The sequence below is a fragment of the Salvia splendens genome, chromosome 9 (genome assembly GCF_004379255.2).
Source record: "Salvia splendens isolate huo1 chromosome 9, SspV2, whole genome shotgun sequence".
Lineage (NCBI taxonomy): Eukaryota > Viridiplantae > Streptophyta > Magnoliopsida > Lamiales > Lamiaceae > Salvia > Salvia splendens.
The window spans coordinates 18210242-18233130 of NC_056040.1; the positions used below are offsets into that span (position 1 = coordinate 18210242).

The 22889-nt window shown below is 39.6% G+C and overlaps 4 protein-coding genes across 6 annotated transcripts; 2 read left to right on the top strand and 2 right to left on the bottom strand.

Moving 5' to 3' along the window:
- Positions 1-2334, bottom strand: LOC121749249 (putative disease resistance protein RGA3). Its single transcript, XM_042143837.1, has one exon. The coding sequence runs from the start codon at positions 2332-2334 to the stop codon at positions 1-3; it is 2334 nt and encodes a 777-aa protein (XP_041999771.1).
- A 6248-nt stretch (positions 2335-8582) lies between these two features.
- On the top strand, positions 8583-9967 carry LOC121749677 (60S ribosomal protein L2, mitochondrial-like). The gene is made up of 2 exons (XM_042144262.1): positions 8583-8757; positions 8857-9967. The coding sequence occupies exons 1-2, from the start codon at positions 8675-8677 to the stop codon at positions 9767-9769; spliced, it is 996 nt and encodes a 331-aa protein (XP_042000196.1). The 5' UTR covers positions 8583-8674; the 3' UTR covers positions 9770-9967.
- Positions 9968-11492: 1525 nt separating this feature from the next.
- Positions 11493-17311, top strand: LOC121749250 (cystathionine beta-lyase, chloroplastic-like). The gene is made up of 13 exons (XM_042143838.1): positions 11493-11538; positions 14640-14771; positions 14852-14982; positions 15198-15268; positions 15357-15448; positions 15658-15745; positions 15821-15932; positions 16023-16119; positions 16206-16287; positions 16421-16538; positions 16617-16724; positions 16800-16902; positions 16979-17311. Exons 1-13 carry the CDS (start codon positions 11493-11495, stop codon positions 17152-17154), a joined length of 1356 nt encoding a protein of 451 aa, XP_041999772.1. The 3' UTR covers positions 17155-17311.
- A 139-nt stretch (positions 17312-17450) lies between these two features.
- LOC121747813 lies at positions 17451-20553 on the bottom strand. Of its 3 annotated transcripts, none has more exons than XM_042141935.1 (7): positions 20438-20553; positions 19394-19557; positions 18914-19019; positions 18558-18740; positions 17963-18430; positions 17802-17885; positions 17451-17710 (listed from the first exon to the last, which is right to left on the bottom strand). In XM_042141935.1, exons 2-7 carry the CDS (start codon positions 19439-19441, stop codon positions 17649-17651), a joined length of 951 nt encoding a protein of 316 aa, XP_041997869.1. In that variant the 5' UTR covers positions 19442-19557; positions 20438-20553; the 3' UTR covers positions 17451-17648. The 3 variants fall into 3 exon arrangements, with proteins under 3 accessions (XP_041997869.1, XP_041997870.1, XP_041997868.1); XM_042141936.1 differs by having other exon boundaries at positions 19394-19535; positions 20438-20542; XM_042141934.1 differs by lacking the exon at positions 20438-20553 and adding an exon at positions 20255-20395.
- Positions 20554-22889: the final 2336 nt, after the last annotated feature.

Consider the following 22889-nt stretch of genomic DNA (forward strand, 5'->3'; position numbering starts at 1 on the left):
TCAGGGCAGTTCGGTAAAACCAACGCAGTTTGCGATTCGTAGAAATTTGAGTGTTCTACCGACATTCTTTGTAAGCCCCATTGGAAGACTGGCCAACTTGGGCAGCCCCATCAAGAGCAACGACACAAGGCGGGTCAGCCCTTGAACGCCGGCTCCTTCACCAAAATCGAGCTCTTCACAGTTCCAGACCCACAGCTTCTCTAGAGAAACCAGATGCTTGATGCTATCTGGAAGAGTAGCTAATCTCGGGCAGTCATATATACGTAGTACACGGATACAAGTGAGGTTTTCAAGCCCTGATGGTAACTGCACAAAGTCACAGTTGTAGAGCAGTGAGAACTTTAGAGAGCTGAAGCTGTGGTACCTTTTCTTTCCCAAAGACAGCTTCTGGCAACTTAGGTACAGAGTTTTGATGTTGATCAAATGCAAGAGATATTTGGGCAGATCTCGAAGGCTTTCGCAGTTGATGAGGTTCAGCGTCTGCAGATTCACCAGCTTGCAGAATGACGATGGAAGAGATGTGAGATTGCTGCTCTGGCTGAGGTCGAGATACCTTAGTCTCTTCAAGTTGCCTATACAGCTTGGCAGCTCCTCGAGCTGCAGTGAGATCAAGATCAAGACGCGTAGGAGTTTGAAGCTCGTTGCAATGGCACGGATAAAGGCCTTATCCGGAGACCTAACCTTGAACGCACACCTAAAAGACCTCACATTTCTCAATCCGAGCAATGCTTTAGACTCTTCTTTTCCTGGCAGATGATCTTCATCTTGGAGAAAAATATGACGAACCCTATCAGAAACGGCTTTCTTGCCATACTCGACCCCAGCTACGGACTGTGCAAGATCGTGGACGAGGTTGTGGATCTTACAAGCTATGATCTCCCCATCAAATGCATCCGCCACTTCTTGAAAGCAAAATCTTGACAGCAACTCATTGAAGTAGTGATTCCCAACATCCTCAACCTGCCTATCCGCGTTGTCTGAGTGCACAAAGCCTTGAGCGATCCAAAGGTTGATGAACGTCTCTCTGGGAATCTCAACACCCTTAGGCAACATGGAGCAATAAGCGAAACACTGCCTCAAATGGGAAGGCAACTGCTCATAACTGAGCCTAAGAATAGGCAGAATGTCACTTTGCTGCTGATCAATCTCCCATATATCATTGTTCCTGATACGTACCCATTCGTGCTCGTCTCTATTCATATAAAGCAAGCTCCCCAACGTCTTGACAGCAAGTGGAACTCCTCCACACTTCCCCACGATCTCCCTCCCGATTGCCACGAGATTGGGAGGCTGATCACCACCTTCTCTAAAAGCACATTTTAGAAACAAAGACAGGCAGTCACCATCCGAGAGGCCAGTCAGATCATAAGCATCTCTAGTGCTCGTAACCACGGCTACAGCCTTGCTTCGAGTCGTGACAATGATCTTACTCCCTGAGCTGCAGTTCATCAGCAGCTCCCTCAAATCCATCCACTTGATCCGGTCCACGTTCCACACATCATCCAACACGAGCAAATATCTCGTGCCATTCAACACACCAGCCAGACGACGCTGCATCTGGTCCGTATCAAGATGCCCGAAGCTCTCACCAGTGGCAGATTTCAGGATTTTCTCAACAGTTTTGCCTAGAGTGAAATGTTCAGAGAAAGAAGAAACCCACATTCGAAGACCGAACCTTTGAATCACTCGTTCATCATTATATGCCAACTTGACAACAGTAGTTTTTCCAAGACCTCCGATCCCAACTATAGGAATAACATCAAGATGATCATCATCATTATTGTTGTTTGAGCTCAGGAGCATCTGTACGGTGCTTTCTTTATCACGTTCCCTACCAATGATGTCTGAAGCTCTTACATAAGAGTGGGTTTGCTCTCTCACATTGTTATCCATGAATATCACAGTATGAGTTTTCTCAGTGAAATGAAACTTGCTCCTATCAGCTGCAATCTCATCTAGTTTTTGCCTCAGGCCTCTTATTCTATGACCGATCTTGAATCTAAATACAACAGAATTCAAGTCAGGAAAGAATCCTGTTACCTTGTTCAAGATCTCTATGTCTCTCTGCAGAGGAGATCGTATGGTGAGGTCATCCAGCAAATCATCGATGTTGCAGACAGCATCCTTGAGCTTCTGGAGCCAGTCCCGCACCTCGTGATTCTTCAACTGTTGCTCTTCAGCATCCAAGATCACCGCTTTGATGGTGGAGAGAGTGTTGTGGAGCCTCCTCACCTCAGATCTGATGTTCCAAACCAGACTGATCTGCTCAGCAGCAAGGGATGAAAGTTTGGAAAGAGCACTCTCAGCGATGTTGAACAAGAATGTTTCTGCCATGTTTCTCCAAATTGCAGAATTCTTTCAGCAAGTTTATGAATAAGAAAGCAGAAAGCTTAATGCAATTAGATAGAGAGTGTGCGGACTTTGACAAGTCAACAATCTTTTGTATGGTGAGTCATTGATGACCAAAGACCATTAGTTAGGCTTGATTTAAAACCAAACTAATCAAATTTGTAAAAATGGCCGACCAAAGTTACCCTCAAATTGAACTTTTTTTACACTGCCAAAAAAATCATAATAAAATTAACATCAATCAAAGAAATAAAAGATTACTACTATAAAGTGATACAGTATAAGTTCAATTGGTTAGGTTCCAAAGAAATAATTTATCCAGAAACAGACCAAATTCAGTTCAGTTTCTATAATTTGCAACCAAACGAATCAAATCAAATATAGCCAAAACTAAACCAAAACGTCCTTTTTCTGATAGGATTTTTAAAAACCCACGACACAACTTTAAATTTATGCAAATCAAACTCAATAAAGCTCAGCATTTACAGTAGAAAATTCTTAACTACCAACTTGGACAAAACCTTCATTCTTATCATTTCTCAACTAAAAAAATTAATAACAAAAATTAAGAAACATTAGGTGGCTAACAACACTAGATCTTCCATCTTCTCTAACAAAACCACCCTCGGGGACTTCAATCGGGTTCCTCGTTTTTCATCAATGGAAACCACAACCGCAACTCTCCTTACTGAAAGCTTCATGGTAACGAGAAGTGAATCACAGGAAAAGGCAGAGGACTCACCTGGCAGAGAGTTCATAGCTGCAGATAAAATCAACTCTAGCTAGATTTCATAGCTCACCAACCTAATTGTTGGAAGAAAGAAAATCATGATCCTAGCTCGAAAACACTTAACAGCAGCAGCTCAAGGTGTTAGAAATCTCAGTCAAAACAAGATGAATAGTCAAATTACATGGATATTTAAAGAAACATGGCCCTTTTATTATGCAAAGATTGAGCTCCTCCAGATATACACTTGGAAACTATAATAAATAGACCAATTATGAAACATATATAGTGAGAAAAGTATACATGCTTTTTAATATATCCCAAATATTGACACTTATACTGAGAGCCTCCATACAGACGATTAGACAAATGATATACCCTTGATATAAAAAGGATCAACAATTCTAAAAAATCACCAGAACTAGCCAAAAACATAGAATCCTTTATGCACATATAGACCGAATAGGATAAGCAAAAAAAACAAGGGGTTTCTGAACAGCATGATTAGACCTGACTATGAAACAGAAGTTTCCACTTTCAGAATTGAAAAGTTGAACGATAAATTCTCCATTTTCACTTGGCTGTCAAAGCTAAATTCTGGATGATTAACAGTATAGTCTCAACCATCTTTCCTGATATAGCAGATATCAATTCTGATCAGTGAAACTCAAACTTATCATGCCTTCAATCTTCTAGTCTCAATCTTCCTAAGACTAGCGGACAAATTTGAGATCTCAATCAACTCGAAGTTTCTGAGCTTTATCATTAACGCTCAAGGAGAATGCATCCTTAAACATTAACTAGAATTCAAAATCAAATGAGCAATAAAAAAAGGAAATGAAACTATATTCCATAAGATAGATTGCACAATAGTTTTGCATATTAGTTCCAGGACTGAATTATTAAATCATCAATAATTTTGTCTTTTGCAATGGACAAGATAAGTGAAAATGTAGCTCAATTTAACCATTAAGGCATTAACAATTAACAATCCTTAATCAAACATCACATTCCAACATCTGATTAACGTATACTCAAAACAAAGTGCCACAAATTTGCTACTCACACAATCAACATAAACTAAGACAAAAAAAAAAGCACACTATTAAACTCTATTTAGGGAAACCAGATCCTTGCAAATGATAAACTCCTGTTTCTGTACAATAGCAGCGAATTAACCGACATGGAACGGGCCGATGTCTCCGGAGCGCAGAGAGCCGGCCAATTCATCGGCAACAGTCAAGCAAGAAATCACCCAACCAGACCATGCAAACCACACCATTCTTGCCATCCAGAGTGTAACACTCCATCCCACTGCCATGGCCCCCAAAATTCAATCTTTCCCAATTATGCAAGATCTTAAACCAGATTAACCGAAACCCTAATTCTATTTTCTTTCAATTAGCCAGAAAGTATCGAGCTGAAATCGAGAAGCTTTTCTCCATATGCGTCCGACAAATTTCAAGACAGCAGCTTCATGTATCTCTCTCTACTTTCTTCAAATCAGATGATGAATCAAACCCTTGCAATCGACATTTCTTGATTTAACAAACAACCCATTCAAATAATTTCAATCAGCTCAAAACGTTTTTTTTCATCCAAAATTGAAGAACACTCGATCAAAAAGAACTCCAAAGTAGCTGAATTGTGATTTGTGAGCACTTCTGGAAGCTTATTGGAAAATATAACCACAGAACAAACAGCGTCAAGATTCAAGGGAAATTTGGAAATTTTCCGATTGGCCCCTACCAATAAATTTGGATAATGACTTTTTATTTTACATTTTTAGCAATTTTTAATGCTAAACCAGTATATGTATTGAATGCAGTAGATCTAGATGGAGTATGATTAGGGTGTCCACTATAAGGTGGACACGCCCAATAGCCCCGCCCCAGTTTTTTATCCATAGCCCCAATTTTTTGTCCATAGCCTCAAAATTTTGTGTCCGCCACTATAGTGGACACCTCCAATAGCCCCAAATTTTATAATCAACTTTCATTTTATAATATTTCAAGTAATTAAGAACAAATTTATCGGACTCTTAGTGGATTAGAAGAAGCCGACTATACGAATTCAAAATAAAAATAAAAATAAAAATAAAAATAAAATACAAATTAAAATTAAAATTAGAATTACACACTAAATTAAAATTAAAATCACACACTACATTGAATCTAGTACAAATCACTACCAAGTTTACACAACGCCACTACCTCCCCTACGTGCCCACACTTCTTCAATCAAATCGGCCTGCAGTGTGTTATGTGATGTGGTCCTGCGCATATCAGCGAAGCGTTGGATCAAATATTCATTGCTCCGTGGTACGCCCATCTGGATCGGCGCGGAGGCGACACCGTGACTTGTACTTGCACCCTCTTCCGGCGCCCATCGCTCTGCCGCAAATCCTTCATCTTCTATTATCATATTATGCAATATGATACAGGCTAACATAATATTCGCGACATCATCTTCGTGCCAAACTCGTGCCGGACACCGTATAATAGCCCACCGCGATTGGAGGACACCAAAAGCACGCTCAACGTCCTTCCTAGCACTCTCTTGTTTGCGCGCAAAATATTGTTTCTTCGGTCCTACCGGTTGGCGGACAGTCTTCACGAATACGGGCCACCGCGGATATATTTCATCTGCCAAATAGTAGCCCCTACTATACTGCGTACCGCTGGCTACGAAGCTGATTTCTGGCCCCTCCCCCCGGCACTCCTCGTTGAAGAGAGGCGACGACTGAAGAACATTGATGTCGTTGTTCGAACCTGCCACGCCGAAATACGCATGCCAGATCTTCAGACGGTAGTCTGCCACGGCTTCCAGTATCATCGTTGGATGTTTGCTTTTGAATCCAGTAGTGAACTGGCCTTTCCATGTCACGGGGCAGTTCCTCCACTCCCAATGCATGCAATCGATACTTCCTAACATTCCGGGGAAGCCGTGCACCGACCCGTGCATATCAAGTAGGCGCTGACACTCATCCGGGTTGGGCTTCCGTAGAAACTCCCCACCGAAAATTTCTCGGATCCCCTTACAGAACTGCCTAAGCACCGTGAGGCTAGTCGTCTCACCCATCTGTAGGTATTCATCGAACATGTCCGCTGGTCCAGCGTAGGCAAGCTGTCGGATTGCAGCGGTGCACTTCTGTTGTGTGGACAGCCCGATCCGGCCTGACGCATCACGCCGGAGGGTGAAGCACCGGTAACGCTCCGCCAAATTCGTCGCTATATAGTTGAACAGCCGCTGCGACATCCTGAATCTCCGGTGGAATATCTCGGGTGGATAACTGGGGTTATCCACGAAGTAATCATCCATTAAACGTTGGTGAGCACCGACGTGGTCTCGTGGGATTGTCCGCCGATGAGTAATGGTGCGAGGGATCGGAGCCTCCGCATCCTCCGCCTCCTCCGCCAAACGGGCCGCTACCTCCTGGGCGGCCTGGTGTTGCACCTGTTGAATCAGAGCATTCCAGTTGTCTCTCCACAAATTGTTCATTTCCGACCCCAAATTGTAGTGAGAGAAATTTGTATAGATGTTGTGTTTGAATGGTGTGAAAATAATGAATGGAGTGGGGTGTATTTATAGGTGAATTGAAGTGTAAAAAATAAAAAAAAAATTCGCATGCAACCGCCGCAGCTAATCTTCGTGCCACTATAGGCGCCGCGCCTATAGGCGCGGCTATAGCCACCCCGCCGCGTCCTCGCCCCACTCGCGGCTAAGCCTCGTCCGCCGCCCTCCCTCCCACCAGCCGCGTCCACCCTCGCGGCGGACACCCCCTCCACTATAATAGCCGCGCCTACCGCCCCGCTTCCGCCCTGCTCGCGGCTATAGCCGCGTCCACCTTATAGTGGACGCTCTTAGGGTGTGCACGATAAGGTGGAAACCCCAATAGCCCCGCCCCAATTTTTGTCCATAGCCACAGTTTTTTTGTCCATAGTCCTAAAATTTTGTTTCTGCCCACTATGGTGGACACTTCCAATAGCCCCCAAATTTTATAATCAATTTTTCATTTTAAAATGTTTTTAGTTTCAATCAGGTATAATTAAAATTATTGCAATGTAAATAATTAGAAAACGAGGTAATTGGGGACGAATATTCGTTGTATTGCAAAAGGGTAAAATTATACAACGAAAATTAAAAAAAATACAACTAAAAATTCACACGGCACTGCCACTAGGGCTGGCAATTTTCGACACGACACGATAATCCGACACGAATCCGCACGAAATTATTGGGTTTGAGTCAAGTCTTATTGGATCCGTGTCCTTATCGGGTTGACCCATTAAGAACCCGATAATTTGGGTTGGGTTCGGGTCGGATGCGGGTCGGATACGGGTAACCCATTAAGAAATAATATTATTATTTTTATTATTATTTAAAAAAATATATATTACTTTAATTTTTTAATTTCTTATAAATTAGGCTTAAATAGTATAAAATGAATTTTAATTGTGTAAATTAGGTTAAAAATTAAGGTTTAATCGTGTAATATTAGGTTTTAATCGTGTAATATCAGGTTCGGGTTGTTATCGTGTCGTGTCAACCCATATTATATCGTGTCGATAACGGGTTCGTGTCGGGTGCGGGTCGTGTTCGGATTTGAAGGTAACAGGTCGGGTTCGTGTTCAGATTTACAGTTTCCTTCACAGGTCGGGTTCAGGTTAGGCCTTATTGGGTTGGGTCATTATCAGGTTGACCCGATAATGACCCAATCCGCACGATTTGCCAGCCCTAACTGCCACCTCCCCTACGTGGTCACACTTCTTCAATCAAATCGGCTTGGAGTGTGGTATGTGATGTCGTCCTGCGCATATCAGCGTTTGAATGGTGTGAAAATAATGAATAGAATGAGGTATATTTATAGGTGAATTAAATTGAATTAAAAAAAAAACACCGCTTATAGCCGCGCCGGGCATCCATCCACTATAGGCATCCGCTCTATCCGCCGCGTCCGCCCCCGCCTCGGCGCGTCCTCGCCCCGGAGTCGGCGATCGCCCGTCCGCCTCCTACCGCCCCCATCTCCTCGTCCGCCCCGGGGGCGGACAACTCTCCCACTATGGATAGCCCCGAGACGCGGCTATAGCCGCGCCTAACCATTGTGGACACTCTTATTCCAATACTTATTATTCCCTCCGCCAAAAGTAATTGACACTATTTTAAGAAATACTTTTAAAAAGTGATGAAAAAGTAAAGATGTTAATTAATTAGGGACGAATGAAAAAAAATAATTAATGTAAATTAATGGGGAATGAATGAAGTTTTACAAAATACTAAATAGCATAGTTGTATACATCCCATAATAGTAAAAAATGAGACAATTTTTTGTGTATATCTCAAAGAGACAAAAAAACCTCAAAAGTAAAATATAGCACCATAATATTTTTTTCCTATGTTGCCTCATAATTAATTATCCACGACATAGTATCTTTTAGTACTAATATATTCTCTAATTATGAATATTAGCAAAATTGGCAAAAATCTGGATTTCTTTGGCATATTAGGAAATTAAATGGGTTCGCTTGCGGCTTTGGTAATCTACAAACCCTACATTTCTCGTCGGTTTTTCCGATCTTCGGGCACTGTCAATACAGCATGGCCGCCGCCAGAACAGTCCTCCGTTCCGCCGCCACATCAACTCGCATTGCCTCGGCGAGACAATCCGCCTCCATTTTCAGGTTAGTTTCTACTCACAAAGCCTTCCACCCATACCTCCTTCAATAATCGCACTTTCATCACCTGATCTCAGAAATTGACACCTGAATTATTGCAATTAGATCTCCTGTGGAGACGAGCAGTTTCAGTGGAGCTTCAATTTCTCCACACCTCGGTCAATTCGGGAATTTAGATGGAAGAAACTTCTCAACTAAGACGAGGAAATTTCGATTTCAGCGCAGAATCGATATGAAGCGAAGCACCTCGGCTACAGGAATCGTGGAAAGGATAGAGTACGATCCTAATCGAACTTCTCGGATCGCTCTAGTACGATGGGAAGGCGGAGCTCTCCAAGGAAAATCCAAGGCGGCGGCGGATATCGCGCTGCCGGCGGAGAGCCTCGAATCCACTGTTGCCCCACCCACCGGTGCGTTTAACTTCTCCTCCCTGCCGGGGTTGCTGGAATACAGAAGCTCAGCGTACTCTTCTAAAGGAGGAAATAAGCAAACTGCGAAGTCTACATATGTAATGGTTGGAGTACCTTCGTCGAAAAGCTGCTTTAATGAAGGTTCAAGAAGCAAAATTACTAACGGGAAGGATGTTATCGTCTCTGCTTTCTCTACGAAGGCCAAGGGAGAGAATGCGGGTATATCTGATGGTGTCCCAAGGATAGCGGTGGCTGGGTCGAGGCCGGCTTACTTCGTTTTGGGAGAGAAAGAGGAAGTAGGAGGGAAGGATGCGTTCACTCTTGGAGAGGTACAGAAGTGGAAGAAGGATAGCGCTCGATGGATGCATAGGATCAAGCGTAAAGGGGCAGTTTCGTGGTCTAGTTTGATGGGGCAAGAGAAGTTAGGGCTTAAGGGATTGAAGCCGAGGAATGGTGGCAAGGAAAAGACTGGGAAGCTCGGTGATGATCGTGTTCCTGTCACTTATATCATAGCTAGTCATCAGTTGGGAGAAGGCAACTTGGTGATGAATTGGTCCGGAGCTTCGAGTAGCAGCTCGTCTCAATATGCTAAATATGGTAATAGATAGTACCAACTTTGATTGCAAATTGAGATCTGAGTAGAAGAATAACAAATTCCAATTTTACTTGTGCTTTGGTTAAGCTTTCTAGTTGAACCTATCTTTATATGATTGTAATACACAATCGTGGAGCGAAAGCAAAGATTGTGTTGGCTTCATCATTCTCTGTTTCTTCTCGTGGTAAACAGTAATTTTTTCTTGAATTCCCTTTCATGGCGTGGATGGTTTGGCATTCTGACCCAAATGCTATTGAATAGGGAATACTGATATGCTTGATCTAGTATGGATAATGGGTTAATTCATCTGGAGAGAGTGGTTATATAAATGCATTGCTATCTTGCAACTGTTGAGGTGAATTTATGGTGTTTCTTTTTTTCGATGAATTATTGTTCTTGAATTGTGTGTGGAAGTGTTGGTGCATTAGGTTTAATAGTCTAAAACTAGTGCTTAATCTTGTATACTGTGGCTTCCATTGATTTTTAGTTTATTTTAGTGTCGAATCATGTTTATGAAATGTGATTCAGTATAAACAATCACATTTTGTTAACTTGGTCTTCGATGGATTGAAGTGATGGTGTATGATGACACTGTTGGATTGCTTGAATGAAGTTTAATAGAAGCATTTACCAGTCTCTTGTAATTAGATTGTTCAAATGCCAAGATTTTAGCAGATTTTCTGCGTGGACAAAGATTCTAGATTTTTGATGTTTAGTCTTGTACAATAATCCTGATACGTTGTGTTCATCAGATACCAACATGATGTATGATGACTGTTGGATTGTTCGAGCGAAGTTTTATTTTCATGAGCAATAGGAGATTGTATGATAGGTAGACGTAGACTCATGCAAAAAGTTTTTTGTTAATTCTTGTGGTCTTCTTTGGTTAATTTTGTCGCTGACCAAAGATTATTCAAGCATGTAGCTTTTCTTTTACAAATAAGTGGCATGCTCGTCCTGTCTTAAAAGTTGATAAGTCTGTCACCTAAAAAATCAAACGAAAATCCTTCATCAAAACACGAACAATGAACAAAACTTCCAATTTTTAACTCCAAACAGACCTGCCCAACTTTGCCAAACTCCAAGGAAGCGTTTTTCTCGCAATTTATACTTCATGCATACTGAATACCCAATATTTGAAAGAATTTTATGAATACGGAACAGTGGTTAGTTGATTTTTTTTTTGTTTTTAGTGGTTAGTTGATTTCTCGCTCCCGCACTTGTCTCGAAGAATCATTTCCCCCTTTTCGTTGTTTAATTATTTCCGTTTTATTTTATGTGTGAAAGAAAAAAAAAGCCTCAATTTATGTCGATAAGTGATTGAATAAAGATGCTCATCTTCCTAGATGCATCTCCATCATACTTTATTTTGCATATTAAATATTATACATATAGTATTAATAATAAGCACAATCATATAGCTATATTAATCTTATTTGTGTATTAAATAAATATTTAGAGAATTTTTTGGATAAATTTGAAATACCATTTCAGGTATCCAAATATGAGTAAAATATCATATTTCGGTGAATCGTTATAATAGCATTCTAGACACCCAAAATTTATCCAATTTTTCAAATGACCAAAAATGACTTCCTTTGGGGTATTTTAGTCCCAAATTAGTCAAAAAGTGACCAAGAATGCTACTAGTATTTTTAAAGTCAGAGATTATATATTTTTGTTCAATAAGTCTACGTTAACAGAAAACAATTTCGGTTTGGTTTACAGTGACGATTATGGCGGCTGCTGCTCCATCTCTCAGATCATTCTTCACCTTAAAAGGTAATCAGCAGAAGCATGAATAAAGCATAAGAAGAGAGCAAGCTCAAAATGAATAAACTTGTATGCATTGCATTCTTTTGGAAGTGTTTTTCTAAACTGATGCATACAAAGTAGCTCGTTACTATACATAGCAATGCTCAGATGATACTAGAAGAAAGACACGTACTCGTAACAATATTCTGCAAATAACCAACAAGAAAGAGAAGAAGATACAAAACAAATATTGAGTTGTCTCTTGATTTAGCTCTTATCCAAATTGGTTGCTCCTTTCAGTAGCACATCTTTCCAGCTAGGAATAACTTGACAACATGGCATGCTGGGATCAGACGTGGCCTTGACTTCATTTAGAGATTGACTAACACATGATTCCAGACTCACATGGGCATTTTTCTCAGCTTCATCACCAGTGAGTTGGCACAGGTTAAGGGTGTCCACTATGGCATGGACGCGGCTATAGCTGCGTCCACGGGCGGGCGGCGGGCGGGCTATAGTGGAGGGCGCGGGCGGACGGCGAAATCGGGGCGGTAGGGGGGCGGACGGGCATCAGCCGGCTCCGGGGCGAGGACGCGGCTATAGCCGCGGCGCCTATAGTGGAGGCGCCGACCGCCGTGGCTATAGCCGAAATTATTATTTTTTATTTTTTTTTATTTTTACATTTCAATTCACCTATAAATACACCCCACTCCATTCATTATTTTCACACCATTCCAACTCTATATCTATAAAAATTTCTCTCACTACAATTTGGGGTCGGAAATGAACAATTTGTGGAGAGACAGCTGGAATGCTCTGGTTCAACAAGTGCAACACCAGGCCGCCCAGGAGGAAGCGGCCCGTTTGGCGGAGGAGGCGGAGAATGCGGAAGATGCGATCCCTCGTGCCATTACTCATCGGCGGACAATCCCACGAGACCACGTCGGTGCGCACCATCGTCTAATGGATGATTACTTTGTGGATAACCCCCCGTTATCCACCCGAGATATTCCGCCGGAGATTCAGGATATCGCGACGACTGTTCAACTATATAGCGACGAATTTGGCGGAGCGTTACCGGTGCTTCACCCTCCGGCGTGATGCGGCTGGCCGGATCGGGTTGTCTACGCAACAGAAGTGCACCGCTGCAATCCGGCAGCTTGCCTACGCCGGACCAGCGGACATGTTCGATGAATACCTACAGATGGGTGAGACGACTGGCCTCACGGTGCTCAGGCAGTTCTGTAAGGGGATCCGCGAAATTTTCGGTGGGGAGTTTCTACGTAAGCCCAACCCGGATGAGTGTCAGCGCCTACTGGATATGCACGGTTCGATGCACGGGTTCCCAAGAATGTTAGGAAACATCGATTGCATGCATTGGGAGTGGAGGAACTGCCCCGTGGCATGGAAAGGCCAGTTCACTACTGGATTCAAAAGCAAACATCCAACGATGATTCTGGAAGCCGTTGCGGACTACCGTCTGCGGATCTGGCATGCGTATTTCGGTGTGGCAGGTTCGAAAAACGACATCAATGTTCTTCAGTCATCGCCGCTCTTCAACGAGGAGTGCCCGGGGGAGGGTCCAGAAATCAGCTTTGTAGCCAACGGTACGCAGTACAGTAGGGCCTACTATTTGGCAGATGGGATATATCCGCGCTGGCCCGTATTCGTGAAGACTGTCCGCCAACCGGTTGGACCGAAGAAACAATATTTTGCGCGCAAACAAGAGAGTGCTAGGAAGGATATTGAGCGGGCTTTTGGTGTCCTCCAATCGAGGTGGGCTATTATACGGTGTCCGGCACGAGTTTGGCACGAAGATGATGTCGCGAATATTATGTTAGCCTGTATCATATTGCATAATATGATAATAGAAGATGAAGGCTTTGCGGCAGAGCGATGGGCACCGGAAGAAGGCGCAAGTACAAGTCACGGTGTTGCCTCCGCGCCGATCCAGATGGGCGTACCACGAAGCAATGAATATTTGATCCAACGCTTCGCTGATATGCGCAGGACCACATCACATAACACACTGCAGGCCGATTTGATTGAAGAAGTGTGGGCACGTAGAGGGGGTGGTGGCGCAGTGTAAACATGTTAGTGATTTGTACTAGATTAAATGTAGTGTGTAATTTTAATTTTAATTTTCATTTAGTGTGTAATTTTAATTTTAATTTTAATTCTACTTCGTATAGTCGTGTTCTTCTAATTACGTATAGCCCGATAAATTTGTTCATAATTATTTGAAACATTATAAAATGAAAGTTGATTATAAAATTTGGGGGCTATTGGAGGTGTCCACTATAGTGGCGGAAATAGAATTTTGGGGCTATGGACAATAAAACTGGGGCTATGGACAAAAACTTGGGCGGGGCTATTGGGCGTGTCTGTCTTATAGTGGACACTCTAACACACCTCTCTTCAAAACAACCAAATTGATCAAAATGTGAGTTGATACTTGTCAATCCCAAATGTGTATATGTTTGCTCAACGTTTCCATCTCTCTTTTCCCACTTTTTATTGGGGGCTATGAACGGAGGAATATTTGTTTGGTTTGTATAAAATAAACTCGTCACTTTAGGAAATTCCGGAGTTTTGATGCACTGGAGGGCAAGGAAATCTCGACAAAAGGAATTTTTTTTTCCTGATTTAAGTGCTTCAGATAAATGTTGGTGAAATTTTCAATAAATATAAGGTTAAGTTCTATGGCAATACCAACCTTTAAAATGTTCAAATGCAAATTAGGAGTTGCTATTCAAGAACCGACTTTCTGGGAAAATTAGAATTGTAGTGTTATCTTCTGAAACTTATAATGGCAATGACTGTTTCTTAGCTTGTATATTTGCTGATGTATAAATTTTAGCCTGTGGTTAATTTTTTTATAAATAAGTTGTAGATTTGTATTTGCTTGATGTATACTATATTAGGTATTGATGATCTTGTGACAAACATAACTACTTTAATGTAGCTTTAATTGGTGCAATGTGACAGAATGCTCTAATATAAGATCATTTGGCTCGTGCTCTTACTTCTGAGTGTTTGCTTGGCTTCAAGACTGGTGTTTAAATCTGATACAGAACTTGATTGGTCTTTAGGGTTTTCTCAACACTCACCTCCCATTGCTTTATGAGCACAAAACAAAAGTGCTTGGGAAAGTAAGTTTTCCTGTCGCCAGGGGAACCTTAAATTGAAGTGCTCGAGAGACAAAGAGGTGGATGTCAGCACGTCTGCTTTGGTTGATGGAGTTTCCGAATGCACAAATGGTAGCTGTATATTACATATTCAAGCTGTTTCAAGAAAACACACGTTTATATCTTTACAGTAGATTTTGCATTTGTGATAGAAGAAGAAATCAGACAGACAACTCTTCAAGTGGAGCCAAGTGTTTCCACCATGTTGATGAATTTTTCCAACGACTTTGATCCTTACGAGGCTTTAAGCACGCCACTCTATCAAACAGCAACTTTCAAGCAGGTGATTTCTCACTTCAACATTTTGAGATCTGTTTGGTTTCCTGTAATTGAGGAGGAAAAAATGAGAGTATTTCTGAAATTCATGGGGTTGTTGAAGCCTTCCAGAAAATAGGAAACGTATCTGAAGATCACAGTATGAGTAAATTAAATCAAAAGGTGTGCTTATAATATAAAAACTGTGGTTTTTGTTTTGCAACGGACTCTGTTGTTCTGCAGCCTTCAGCTACGGAAGGTGGAGCGTATGATTATACAAGAAGTGGAAATCCTACTCGGGATGCCCTAGAAAGGTCTCAACTTTAACAAGATGCTCATATTTAGCAAAGATCAATGCCCTAGTTCTTTACCTAGTTCTAAAAATTCGTTGTCTGATAACAGACTTCTTGCGAAGCTCGATAAAGCAGACCGAGCACTATGCTTCACCAGTGGAATGGCAGCTTTAGCAGCTGTTACTCGTCTTGTTGCAACAGGTACATCACCTGGCATATGGCTTTTTTATTCATTTCTAACATCATGTTTATTAGTAGTATTTTCCAATTATGATTTCATTGCTCAAAGCAATACCAAGATTCATTCTATCATGGTACTACTATTTTGTATTGCTGAACTGTTTCGAGCTTTTGAGATTATGGTTTTGATATGAAATATTTTCTTTTCTGTTTATGTCATGAATTGACAGGCGAGGAGATTGTTTCTGGTGGTGACATGTATGGTGGTTCGGATCGCTTATTGTCGCAAGTAGTTCCAAAATCTGGAGTTGTGGTTAAGTTAATATTTTCATTCAAATTAACTGAAATTTTCAGCCATTCGGTTGCAAACCTTAAGATATATATATGTTGCAGGCATGTAGATACGACAAACTTTGAAGATGTTGCTTCTGCAATTACCCCCCGCACAAAGCTCGTGTGGTTGGAGAGTCCAACGAACCCTCGCCAGCAGATCTCCGACCTTCGCGTAAGCAGCTTCAACTCCAAAATCCCTGTATACTACGTCCCTCATCAACATCACTAAATTGTGCGTCTCTTCTCCTAATTGTGTTTTTAGAAAATCACCGAGCTTGCACACGCTCGTGGCACTCTTGTGTTGGTGGACAACAGCATCATGTCTCCTGTGCTGTCTCAACCCTTAGAGCTCGGAGCAGGTAATAACACATATTCTTTAGTAATATTTTGAGCTAATGCACGAAAGGATGAGGTATGAACCTTAGCGTGTCCGACCAATTATCAGATATTGTGATGCACTCAGCTACAAAGTTCATTGCTGGTCACAGCGACCTTATGGCTGGTGTGCTTGCTATCAAAGGCGAGAGGTCCGTCTATGAAACACGTATAAACACACTTTTATGAACTTTCTAGAAAAAAATTCGAGATAAATTCATTTGTATCATTCAATGAAAAGTTTTAGTTACTGATCCATAGATTCACATTTTTTATGCTTCTTAGCTTGGGGAAAGACCTATATTTCCTACAGAATGCAGAGGGGACAGGGTTAGCTCCGTTCGACTGTTGGCTATGTTTGAGAGGCATAAAAACTATGGCTCTACGTGTCGAAAAGCAACAGGTTGTTAGGCGAACTTGATTTCTAACTGAACAAATGTGTTTTTTATGTCGCTACAACTCAGTAGCATTGAATTTGCAGGAAAATGCACAAAAGATCGCTGAGTTCCTCGCGTCTCACCCTCGCGTGAAAAGGGTCTATTATGCCGGTCTTCCCGATCATCCAGGACGATCATTGCATTACTCTCAGGTACGAATCTGAGTCGTAACTCGTAAATATCCTGCACTGTTATAAAAGTGTGTATTCTTACAATCTTTGCATTAGGCGAAGGGTGCTGGATCCGTGCTGAGTTTCTTAACGGGGTCGTTGGAGCTCTCCAAGCATGTTGTTGAAACGACAAAGTATTTCAGCATAACTGTGAGCTTCGGTAAGTTCGCTCTCGGTTCATTATCCGATTCGCTCTTCACTCATTTTAACTCAGCACAATATTGAACTACTGCCAGGAAGTGTCAAGTCCCTCATCAGCTTGCCCTGCTTCATGTCTCACGCAAGCATACCAGCAGCGGTACGCGAGGTACGAGGCCTGACCGAGGATCTCATACGTATATCCGTCGGGATTGAGGATGTTGACGACTTGATCGCTGATCTTGACCTCGCCCTACAAACAGGGCCTGCATAACTCATCTGCATCGGGCCTTTTTTGTTTCTGGCAAAATTTATTCGAGATAAAACTCTAAAAACATGATTGTAGATGAAGTTTTTCTTTCTTTTTTCCCCCCTTTTTTCAATACCAGTTCATCCAATTGCAGATATGCTACTAATTACTGTTAATATAAGTTTTGGCATGATTCCAACGTCTTTAAACATATCACTACAGTACAAAGCGTTGGAAGCAACGGCGTAGGCTTTGATCGTTGCGATCGCTAACCGAGCGGCGTCAAGACTAAATTATCACCTAAAAATACCCACCAATGATACCTTGAATTATTCTGCGATCATCAAGCTTCTCTAGACTCTTAATTCTTGAATGTATTTACAAAAACTTGTAGCTAAATGGAGTAAGGAAAAAGAAATTAATGAGGTTTTGCACAGATGAGGCTAGATAAGAATCAATTTGCTAGATCATTGTAAAGATTCAAGCGCTGGCGCCAATGCAAGATCATTCTTAAAGATTCAGTTGCTGGCGAAATCATTGTAACCCAACCCCTCCGATATGGTGTCCAATCTCCTAACACCTGCCCAATGAGTTATAGCTTTAAAACATCAACAGAGGAGCACAGTTTCACGTAACAAAGGAATAACCGAACGCAACAAAGAAAACAGTACCTTGTTGTTCGCTTCTGATGTGGGGGTTCAAGATGTTCGCATCTGCGCCCAGAAATGGCGATCTAGAGTAGCTCACGAGTATATCTGAACGAGTCAGGTAAACATGAGTCAAAATAAATAATATGTTTGACGTAGTAAGAGAAGGGCAGCAGTGAACCCACCTGAGCTATTGGAAAAGTCTGCTGTCAAATCTGAGAGACTGAAGTTGCGCGGTATCTGTCCCAAGAATCCAAATGAGCTCGTCTCCTGGCCCATCATGGACTCATTCGGATCACCACTTGTGAAAGGTGAAACAAACGCTTCTCCTGTTGTGTTGCGATGTTCTATGAGATTGTTCTCTGCGCCAAACATGAAGTGGGAGTCGCCCGCAAAGCCACCCTCTGATTTAATCATCAAACCATTCATCCCTTGCACAATTCCGGAGCTGGAATTTTGAGTTAAAAGCATGTTTTCTGGCACGTCGATCCGACCGCCATGACCGGATATGTTGACTGGAACTTGAATGTTAGGTTGCAGGGCGGACACGCCATTAGTGTAGACATTGGGTAATGTAACAGCTTGGTGCATATTTTCCGGATTTATAGGTGGCCCAGCTGGCTGTTGAACCTGATAACTCGAGTTGTTGAACACTGCCGAAGATTGAAAGCAAAATTCACTAATCAATCAAACCAATAACAAATCTGATCCAGAGAAACAAATGTATGCATAAAAGCCTAATATGGCATATGGTCACTATGACGAATAAAAGAAACTCACTTGAATGCATTTGAGATCCATTCGACAGCGACATGGAAGTGACTCCTGTCCGACCGACTTGACACATTAGCTCAACCTGTCTCTCGAGCAACTGATTAAATCTTAATATCTGGTCCTTCAAAATCAGCCTCAGATGATATGCCCGAAAAAATTGCTGGTTTTCCGATTCGAGTTTTTGCCACACTGGAAGAAAGCAAATTATTAGAATAAATTTAAGCATATAGTATAGTCAATAAGGTAGTTGTAAGGGACATGTACAAACATTTTTCAAGAATCATCAAGATGAAGCAAGTTCGTTAATATAAAAATGTGCGACTCAGACGGGACAGACGAATAAAAGAGGAAATTGAACTTACCAATTTCGGTGAAGCCAGGTTCAATCTTTGCCTGGTGTGACAACGTATTCACAACCTCCTTCTCACTCATGTAAAGCTGAAGGCATTTTTCGATAAGGATTTGAACCTGATACGAGTTCAAAAGACCGGTTTAGCACATATGGTAGAGAAATGCCATAGACCCAAAAGAGGGACACAAGATTTTAAAATATAAATATTTTTTCTGTTTTCTTATAAATCAGTGCTTCAAAATGCCATCATATGACCATATGCATTAAATACAATAATAGCTCATAAAGTATAGATGCCAAAAATGATTATCTTATCATTATTCCTTCCCGGTATAAATGACATGACTGATCCCACATAAACACCCGTACATTCGGATCATCTATATCTTCAACCTAATAACTGAACTTTCTGATCCTGACAGTTACAGTTACACGACAAGCCACGTGTACAAAAATGGGTTAACGAATAAAAAATAACATCAAAACTAACCATTTGTATGTCCTGGGCAGAGATTTGTCTAACTTCGCCATTTGACATTTTGCAAGTTCCGAAAAGAGGGCTAAATACTTTGGCTGGTTAATTCACGGATTGCTAAGCCACAGACTTCTGAGATGCTCCGTCGCTTACCAGCCTATACATATAATTTACAGTGCCTGAAATTATTGTTCATCAGGAAAAGACATTACAATACGTGAGTCGTGCAAGTTAAACCCCAACCAAAATGAATCAGCTAAGTAGCACAACCAACAGTAAACTTTTGTCAGAACATAATTCTAAATGTCATATAGTCAAGACAACTTCATCCGGCACTTCAAAATAGGGGCAATATCCGAGGAACTTCTACCATCAGTGAAGGAATTCTTACCACTACCATGTTTCTAAAATAAACTGAGGAAATCTGGTTTTAGTCTCTTTTCACTTCCCATAGATCAGTTATTCTAATAAATCACATACTGATAACCTCATTGTCTCAGCCATAAACTGAAATAGGTGTAAACACAAAAACAAACTATTCTCAAGTTCAACCTAACCTACTTCCATCAAACACATAATTTAACCAAACATGCTACAATAAAAGCTTTAAAGCAGCTCCTTCCAAATAAGAACAAACACTTGAAAGACATGTCTCTTCTCATCTATCCCAATTCGACATAAACCTAAATTACAAGCATGCCAACTTTCACAAACACAAATCCCAATTTGACATAAATTAACTTCAAACCTAAACTACAAGCATGCCAACTTTCACAAACACAACTCCCACAAAACATCACCAGTAAACACAAGCGATGAAACCATAAAAATCATATCTTTAACCAAGAGCAAAATTTCCCTTCAAGCTCAACTTACAAAATAATCAGTCACCGTTTTAGGGCAGCGAAGAAAAGGGATCACGGAAAAACACAAGATCACTCTACTATAAAAAAATTCTCGCATGATTAAACAAAAGAATCAATGCATAAGCACAAACACAAATCAATTAAAAATGAGGTAAAAATATTACTCTACAAAACATGGAGTATATTCTTTAACCTGGGATTGTAATTTGCTGAGTTTGTCACAGCTCAGAGCCAAAGAGAGGGAATCTATAGAGACGATCAAATATAGTGCGAGAATGTGATGGCGGGCTCTTCTACATAAGCCTCAATCGGTCACCACAACCAATGTATTTTATATATCAATTTATTAAAAATAGATATATGATTTTCAATTTGATTGAAAATACTTATGAAGGTACGCAATGCAGAATTTAATTTTTCCTAAATCTGTGAATACTTAATTTGGAAAAGTTATTTATTTCCTAAAGTATTGCATAAGAAAGTCAACTGTTTTCCTAATTTATTGCATAAGAATAAAATATATGATGTACTAATATATTTAAAATTAATTAATATTCATTTATCAATTTTTAAGTGTAGAATAACCAAAACCTCCGATTATACAATATAGTATAACATTTATTACTACTACTCTTTTTTCCCCCTTACTCAATGATTCCAGAATGAAATTCGTTAGAATAGATAAAAATTTACATTAATTGTAAATGCATATAACCTTAAATTTTAAACTGTTTTTTTATTTAAACCGATTTTTTTATAATTATTATTTCCTTATTATATTATCCTTTTTATATTGGTAAAGATATCATCATTATCTAAATATAGGCATAAAACGGATGATAGTATGCCATAATAATTAATAATACCATTATACCAACACAATAGTAAGTATTTCGTTTTTATATGGAAACATGGAATTCTAATTTTGTACACAATTTGTGAAATATGGAAATCTCATAAACACAAGCAAATCGAATTTTAGGTGCCGTTTTATACATGTGAAGTGAAGATATCCCTTATGCAAAATTATTTATAGACTACTTCCGTCCATAAAAAGTAGTCTTATTTTACATTTTAGGATATCTATAAAAATAGTCTTATTTTTAAAAATGGAAAGTTTCTTTTTTGTAGTTTACCCTTTTTTTCTATCTCTCATACTTTACCTATTGGTCATGTTTGGTTGTCGGGATTCTGTATGAGAAAGTAATCTGATTCATTAAATTTTAAATTCTTGTGTTTGTTTTGGTTTTTTAATCAAACTGGGAAAGTAATCAGAATCCGAGAACAAGGAAAGTAAGTACAACTTTCCAGAATTCTAAATCCTAACTTTTCTTAGATATTCTTTTTCCCAGTTTTAGGATTCTTACATATTTAATGCAATATAGTATAGTTATTATTTATTATTATTAACTACAATGTTTTCAAAATAATTTAAAATTATAAATCATACTCGTATAATAAATAACTATAATTAAAATGATCATAATTATAACTATATTATTATAATTTTTATATATAATTGTTATTACTATTATAATTAATAATTTATTAAACAATTAAAATATGATTATATAATATAAATCATATAATAATAATAATAATAAATAATAATAATTATTATTTTATAAATTAATAATTAATCAATAAAGTTGTAGGAAACTTTTGAATTATAAAATTTATTCAATTATAATATTTTTAAATATAATAATAATAATATTTATTATGATTATTATATATTATGATAAATAATCCATATTTAAATTATACATCGTAATAATAAATATAATAATATAATTATTATTATTTGTAATTAATAATTCATTAAAAAATTTAAATTATTATTCTTTTTTTAAAATAAAAGAATAATTAGTATATTTTTAGTTTGATATTTAAATCAAATATAAAATTTTAAATTTTGATATTTCCAAACCCATGAAAGTAAAGTTATTAGGAATCATATTCCTGGGATTCATTTTCCTAGGAATCATTTTTCTTGTCAACTTTACTTTCTCATCAACCAAACATGGCCAATGTTCTTTTCTCTATCCGTCTTACTTTACTTATTTTTTCTCCTTCTTACTTTACAAATTTAGCATTAAAAATTGTGTTGTCCACAGATGAAATTATTTTTTCTGGATGGAGGGAGTATAACATTTAAATTGAAGTGACGTCAAATTCAAAATTATGATATATCATAGTATATACATATTCTAGCATTTAAGCAATATGTATGGCTAACATATGAAGATAAAATATTATGTACAAATGAGTCTAACAATGCTCTAAGCAAGAAATATGTTCGATTGATTATTAAGACGAATGCACAATATGTTCGACAAAATTCAGAAAACCCAAAAACCTGATTTCAGATGTACAATTGTTCACCATAATTTATCATACTAACTAAACAAAGACGTGTAACGTCAAGCATTTAGGCGCCGATGCATCCAAACCCACCGGAGCCGCGAGATGTGGAATCAAGTTCGTCAATCTCAGCCACCTCCGGCCTCACTATTTACTACTCCCTCCGTCCCGCTTAAGATGAAGCGTTTTTTCCCTTTTAGTTTATCCCAACTAAGATGACACATTTTTTTTAGAAACTTTATCTCTCTAATTAATACACTCAACCACTTCTTCTCACTTCT

Coding starts and splice junctions, on each gene's coding strand:
- LOC121749249 (XM_042143837.1), bottom strand. CDS start 2,334: ATGGCAGAAACATTCTTGTTCAACATCGCTGAGAGTGCTCTTTCCAAA.
- LOC121749677 (XM_042144262.1), top strand. CDS start 8,675: ATGGCCGCCGCCAGAACAGTCCTCCGTTCCGCCGCCACATCAACTCGC. Junction 8,758..8,856: donor CAATCCGCCTCCATTTTCAG/GTTAGTTTCTAC, acceptor TATTGCAATTAG/ATCTCCTGTGGAGACGAGCA.
- LOC121749250 (XM_042143838.1), top strand. CDS start 11,493: ATGGCGGCTGCTGCTCCATCTCTCAGATCATTCTTCACCTTAAAAG. Junction 11,539..14,639: donor ATCATTCTTCACCTTAAAAG/GTAATCAGCAGA, acceptor TTGCTTTATGAG/CACAAAACAAAAGTGCTTGG. Junction 14,772..14,851: donor AGTTTCCGAATGCACAAATG/GTAGCTGTATAT, acceptor CATTTGTGATAG/AAGAAGAAATCAGACAGACA.
- LOC121747813 (XM_042141935.1), bottom strand. CDS start 19,441: ATGTCAAATGGCGAAGTTAGACAAATCTCTGCCCAGGACATACAAATG. Junction 18,741..18,913: donor ACCTGGCTTCACCGAAATTG/GTAAGTTCAATT, acceptor GCTTTCTTCCAG/TGTGGCAAAAACTCGAATCG. Junction 18,431..18,557: donor TGGATCTCAAATGCATTCAA/GTGAGTTTCTTT, acceptor AATCTTCGGCAG/TGTTCAACAACTCGAGTTAT.